This window comes from Meriones unguiculatus, chromosome 8, assembly GCF_030254825.1.
Source record: "Meriones unguiculatus strain TT.TT164.6M chromosome 8, Bangor_MerUng_6.1, whole genome shotgun sequence".
Classification (NCBI taxonomy): Eukaryota; Metazoa; Chordata; class Mammalia; order Rodentia; family Muridae; genus Meriones; species Meriones unguiculatus.
In genome coordinates, this window is record NC_083356.1 from 3,225,456 (window position 1) to 3,232,118 (window position 6,663).

General features: G+C 52.1%; 1 protein-coding gene across 6 annotated transcripts in view; it reads right to left on the bottom strand.

The window, feature by feature from the left end:
* Dip2b (disco interacting protein 2 homolog B) overlaps window positions 1–6,052 on the bottom strand; it is a 160,455-nt gene extending 154,403 nt beyond the window's left edge. For 4 of the 6 annotated variants that reach the window (XM_060388623.1, XM_060388620.1, XM_060388619.1 and 1 more), the window contains exon 1: window positions 5,794–6,042. In XM_060388623.1, coding sequence (XP_060244606.1) covers window positions 5,794–5,893 — 100 coding nt within the window. In that variant the 5' untranslated portion in view covers window positions 5,894–6,042. Of the gene's footprint in view, window positions 1–5,793 lie in introns of all 6 variants that reach the window. The other 2 variants (XM_060388622.1, XM_060388621.1) reach the window with 1 other exon arrangement.
* Window positions 6,053–6,663: the final 611 nt, after the last annotated feature.

Sequence of the window (6,663 nt, forward strand, 5' to 3'; positions counted from 1 at the left end):
CTGCATGGAACAATCCAGGTTCTTCGTCCGTAGGAGCCAACATGTGTTAGAGCAACTGACAGCAGCGTGAAGCCCCACTTCAAAACAGTATCTCCACAAACAGCTTCTGTTCATCACCTCACAGAGGACATATTCACATGACCTATTAGACAGGCAGGCCGAGCATCCATTCACTGTCAGGCCAAAGGTCAGACGCTCCCTACGCCCTCACACTTCACTCCTACTAAACGTCCTTCGAGCCCAGTGAGGGGTTCAGCCTTTTCTGTGTGGATAAGAGACCCAACGAGGGTTAGGCAGCCTGTCCAAGACCACACAGCTAGTTCCGGGACATGGCCAGGATGTGGGCAAAGGCCCACCAGATACCAACACGCTTCTCAAATGATTATTCAATCCCATCACATGCCAAGATTGAACCACCAAGACAGAGACTTGATTTTTCCACTTAAACTGAACCAAGCAAAACTTTGGTACACTCCTAAAACTGTTAAGACAGAAGCTAGGCAGAGGGCTGGAGAGAGTGCTTGGGGCACAGACTGCCTGGGCAAAGACCCAGTCGGTTCCCTGCGCCCACATCACTTACTAACAACCAGCTGTAACTCCGGGGGACCCAAGGGGATGTGGCATCCAAGGACACCTGCACTCGTGCCATGTATGAACACACACAGACTCACAATTAAACAAAAATAAACCAGGTGTGATAGCATGTGCCTTTAATCCCAGCACTCAAGGAGGCAAAGGCAGCTGGATCTTCATGAGTTCACAGCCAGCTTGGTTCACACAACAAATCCCAGGCCACCAACCAGAACCAGAGTTAAGTGAGACACCCTGTCTAAAAAAAAAAAAAAAAAAGACTAAAATAAAAATAATATAAAAAATACAACTATGAGGGGGCTGGAGAGGTGGCTCAGCAGTCAAGAGCGCTGGATATGCTTTCTTCTTCTCCTTCCTTCTTTTTTCTGAGACAGGTTTCTCTGTGTAGCCCTGGCCATCCTGGAACTCACTTTGTAGACCAGGCTAGCCTCAAACTGAAAATTCAGATCTCCACCTGCCTCTGCCTTCTGAGTGCTGGGTCTTAAGAACAGCTGGGTTCAATTCCCAGTATCCATGTGGGCACTCTCACCTCTCTGCAGTTCACCCCCTCTCAGGACTCCCTGGGTACCCCACCCATCACAGTGCACGAAAACACATGCAGGCAAAACATCCATACGTATTTTTTAAAAGAGGAGGAGGAATGGGAGTCCCAGCACTCGGGAGGCAGGGGCGGCAAGATCTCTGTGAGTTTGAGGCCAGCCTGGTCTACATAATGAGATTCTGTCTCAAAAAACAAAACAAAGAATGAATTAATTTAAAAAAAAGAATGAATATAAATGGCCTCGTATGAGTTTAGATTAAGTAAAAAGCAGTTTAAATGACTACATGTGATGACTGGCAGTAAAGAACCACAAGCAACCACAGGCCGGAGAGGAAGATTATCCCTCCTAGACAGGGGGGAGAGCAATGGAAAACTGCAGTAATGGTGATGCAAATGCTGGGGAAATATTTTTACAGTTCAGGTATGCTAACCTGCACCTTTGATCCCAGCGTTTGGGAGGATTTCTGTGAGTTAGAGGACAGCCTGGTCTATACAGTGAGGTACAGAACAGCCACAATTACAGAGACACCTTGTCTCAAAATAAGTAAGTGAATACATGAAATAAAATAAGTCTTTGGGAGCCAGATGTGGTGGCACACACCTATTACCCCAGCACCTGGAAGGCAAAACAGTAAGATCCACAAGTTCAAAGCCAAGCTAGTACCACAGTTCTTGGCCAGCCTAGACTCTCTCTCTCCCCCCCAAAAAAAAGAACGAAAAGCAAAATAAATAAAATCTACAGAGCTGAGTGATGGTGATAAAGCACAACAGCAGAGCACATACCTAGCATGTGTAAGGCCTGATTCAATCCTCAACAGTCCAGTAAAAAAAGTATATACATTTTTAAAATATGAAATTAGGGCTCAGTGTAAGAGCTCCAGCCGACAAGCTAACAACCTTAGTTAAACATCAAGGATCTGTACGGTGGGAGAGAAAACTGATTCCCACAAGGCGTCGTCTGACTTCTGTTCATGCACCATGGCATACGCGCACACACATAAATATATAAGCACACACAGGCATGCAACATGCACACACAAAATATACAAGCACACACATACACACAGATACCTGCAAGCTCATGTGCACACGAAATAAATACAAAAAAATGTAATTAAAAAAAAATTAATAAAAGTCCATAAGACTGAAAGTAGAAATCAGTGGTAGAATGCTGGCTTAGTATGAAGTAATATAAATAAACAAAAATAACACTCCATAGTCCAGGTTTGAAAAATCCTACCATCGGGGATTTCACCTGTAGCCCTGGGGCATGTGTGTAGGTGGTCTACGCCTCCTTGAGTAAGTGCCATGTCTGGGAAGGGACCCAGGGTCCACATACAGTGAACAGAAGGCTGGCTGGCGTTCTTCTGGGAAAGCCGACCTGCCCACTTCTGAGGCTGAACTACAATGTGCCCAGCACATCCCCTCCTTCCTGGCTCTCCTGCCGCTCTAAGGTGCCTTCCATCCTTCCACCTTCGAGGTGGACGGTGCCACTGTCAAGGCCTCAGAGATGGGGAGTGAAACACGCAGAGACAGCGGGAAGCGATGCTGGTCATGCCCAGAGAAGTGTTGAGACAAGACAAGGGAGGCTCCCTTCCGCCCAGCGCTGTTTTCTCTCACACGCCTTTCCCGCTGCCGTCTCCGGGCTGGTCTCAGACACGGAAAGACTTGCTCACCCTCCAACCTGCAGCACAGGCGCTGGCCAGGCACCCTTCCTCCCTCGAGGGGTGCTCTGCAGCGGCCAGATCCCAGCCCCCACTGCTGACCACACAGCCTGGACTTCCAGCCGGGGCTGCTTCTGGCAAGGCCAGGATCACAGCTTCCTCTTTTCTTAGAACGAAGCCCCTGCACCCGGCTCTGTCACAGCCTCATGTGGCGTTTGTTGACATTTTTAAGAGATGACCTCTGGCCAGCTCGGAGGTCCTTGACAGCTGGCACAGCATCCTGCTCACCTCTGTACCCTCTGCACACACAGGCACCACCAACCGAGAACCCTCAGGACACTCAACTGCAGCACGAACACGAAATGCAGCGTTGCCGTAGAGGAAAAGAACTATTGTGCAGTCACAGCGCAGATATTTAAATGGTTCCCATGCCATAATTACGTCACAGCTTGAGATAAAGGTACTCACTCGAGGTGAAGCTTTAAACAAAACACTGAAGTTTTCTGAGTCCAAGTTTCCCTTCTGTTAAACCAAAGGGGGGAGGGGGACCAGGTACACCTGCTTCACCTCATCAAGAAGTTTGGTGCTGCTCAAAAGACAGCTCATGCAAAAAGCTTTACACAAATGAGTGGACAGACTTAAACATGAAGCCCCACTCCACCACAGGCGAAGTCCAACAGCTTCCTGTCAGATAGGGTGGCACATAGTCTTGAGAAAATCCAACGAGGAACGGTATCAAGAATCCTGTCCAAGCCAGCTATCAAGAAACGCCCGCGTGGACTCAGTCTGCACACGGTGCTCCTGACAGCTGCAGGCCATCGCTGCAGGCCAGCTTGACAGGACCCCAGCGGCCAGCGGCCTCGGCAGCAGACCCACACAAGGCTCTGCAGCTCTGCGGCAAACAGCCCGAAGGAGGCACTGGTCTGCACTCAGCAGAGCGGCCAGACCCTGACCAAAGGCTGCAGCGGAACACACACAAAGAAATTCTCCAACAGTGCTTCACGCGCTGGCCCTGTCCTTATGGCCAACTACAGCCTGAACCTGGGAAAACCAGCAATGGGAAGACTGAATGCACCAACATCAGCTGTAACAAACACAGAGGCTTGGGGCAGGGGGAGGTTTTTGTCAGAAGAGTAATTATAGAGAAAATTTAAAAAAAAAAAAAAGGCCGTGGGGGAGGGTGATTCCAAGCCTGCTTCAGATGTCATAACCACCACCACAGAGCTGGGGACCCCTGGCTTATTTTAACTTCACTGAACTCTGAATAGCATCTTCCTCCATCTCCAACCAACCATCTGTGTGCTTGAAGCAAGACAGACAGACAGATGGCCAACACGCTGACACTGCAGGTTTCTCAACTGCTATTTCCTTCCAGAGCACCACGGGATAAAGCGCAGGGTGATGCACGGCTAGCCCTTACGAAATAAATTTAAACTAAGCCATCTGCCAATCAAAGCATCCTGTCTGGGCAAAGAAACCATTCCCTCGTCCTCAAAACGTCCAAGCTCTGGCATTCCGGGTCTCCAGGAGGAAGGTCAGCTAATCAGCATCGATCCTAGAAGCAGTTCCTCGGAACAGCGCTTTCTAAAGACGTCTGCAGACACCAGAGCTCCAAACAATAATCATGTGCGCACAGTCACACTAAGAGGGGCACCCGGCTCCCCTCTCCCGGGGAAGCAAGCAAATCCTATTTTAATCTCTCCCTCATATGACATCCCAGCCAAACCTCCCTTTCTGGCTAATGAAAGCCAAAGCTGATTTGTTACTTTAAAAATAAATAAACAAATAAATAAACTTTTAAAAGATTTGAATGGAATTCATCACACTTGATGCCAACAGTTTCACGAAAGGATGATGAGGAAAAAAGAAAACCTTAAGGGAAGCCTATTTTAACAAACTACTTCAAATGATTTTTTTTTAAACCTGGTAACTATTTTATTTAAAGGTATCACTGGGCAAGAAGCCCAAAGGATTCCTATCTTCCTAAACGCTTCCCAACTGATTAATTGAAAAATAATACGTTGATAATTACGTGCAAGTGAAAACAGCACCGCCCTATACATTGAGAAAGCCTTAAAGGGTTATTAAAAGTAATTATTTCCTTCAATCGCTTAAGATCTAGAACACTCAAATTCACTCCAGCTTTTTCACTGTAAGTGATTTTTCAAAGGGGAAAAAGCCCACAATGTCATGATAAGTTAAAAAGTCGGAACTAGGACTCTCCTGGGAACCTGGTCACATAACCTACTCTTTCCCAATCCACAGTTTTGAATGCACTTGATAAACACTGGCCAGGGCCTTCGGGAAGGAATTCAACAACACACAACTCGGGAGACATCAGCGAAGTGTACTGACAGCCAGCGCAGAGAAAATGCTGCTTTTGTTCGGAGGCCGCCTGAGATAAAAACAGGAACTTTACAGAAAGCGGCTCGCCACAGCGCACTCGCCTGATCACATGCCACGGCCCGCATTGAGCCTCTCATTGTTGTCCAGGGGACTTCTCTGGTCCCAGCGCCCAGACCGAGCCCACGTCTGAAAGCACCTAAACAAGCCCAACCCTCCCTGTCCCGATCCATTGTCAGGAGGAAGGGGGTGCCGGCCAGGATCTGCATCCTCAGAGACTCCAAGGGCGACCAGATGCGGAAAACCCAGCCCTGAGCACAGGTGCCAAGAAAGAGCCCTGCTGGGCCCCATGACAGAGGTGGCCCGAGCGGCAGAGCGGGGGTCCCCGGGCCAGCGCCTGGGCCTGCGACCCCGCTTGGACCCTGCGCGGCTGCTTTCTCACGCCTGTCACCGCGCATTGTTAGAGGCGCAGGAGGAAGCGCGGCTGCGGCGCTGCCCCGCGCCCCGGGCAGGAGAGAGCGCGCAGGCGTGCGGCCCTTCCGGAGGGGACGGTGCCAGGCGCAGGGCGCAGCTCGGTCCCCGCCGGCCCCCGCGCCCACCGGGGCGGCCCCGCTCGCCCCGCCGACCCGGCCTCCCCGCCGCCCGCTCGCCTACCCTCCGACAGCTCCAGCTCCAGCTCCGCCAGCTGCGCCCGCACCTCGGGGGGCAGCGCGGCCACCGCGGCCGCCGCCGGCTCCGGGCCTCGCTCCGCCATCGCGGCCCCGCGGCCACACTCCGGAAGACGCGAGGGGGCCCGGAGGAGGGACGGGACTGACGCGGGCCCACGCCCGGGCTACAGGATCCGGCTCCAGCCGCCGAGAGCCGCCGGCGCCGTCCCCGCCGCCGCCGCCGCCGCCATGAGCCGGGGTCACGTGAGCGCGCGGCCCCGCCCCCCGCCCGCAGGACGCCCCGCCCCGGGGGCGCAGGACGGGCGTGGCCGCGGCGCCCTCTGCCGCCCGGCGCCGGGAGCGCAGGCGCCGCGGGGGATCGGCGGAGCCGCCGCACCTGCTGCTCGCAGCGCCCACCTTCTTCCAGTCCCTCCCACGCGGGGCCGCGCGCGCTGTCCTGTCCTTGACCCACCCGCCGGATCCCGCCTGGCGACAACGCTTTCTTTCTTTCTTTTTTCACTTACAACTTTTAAGACAGAAGAAAGCAGCCGGGCAGGTGGGGCTCGCCTTTAGTCCCGCACTCCGGAGGCAGAAGCACACTCTTGAGTGTGAGGCCAGCCTGGTCTACAAAGCGAGACCAGGACAGCCAGAGGTACGCAGAGAAACCCTGTCTCGAAAAACCAAAAACCAAAAAAGAAAAAAGAAAGACATTTCTCTACGCAGTCTTGGCTCTACTCAGCTCTGCCGGTTCCTGAGTGCTGGGATCGAAGGCGTGCCCACCTACACTGGGGCCTGGAGGGTTGGTTTCTGCTTTATTTTTTTAGCCTCCTTATTATGTAACCTGATATGTAGTCCAAAAGTACTAATTTTAAGTTAG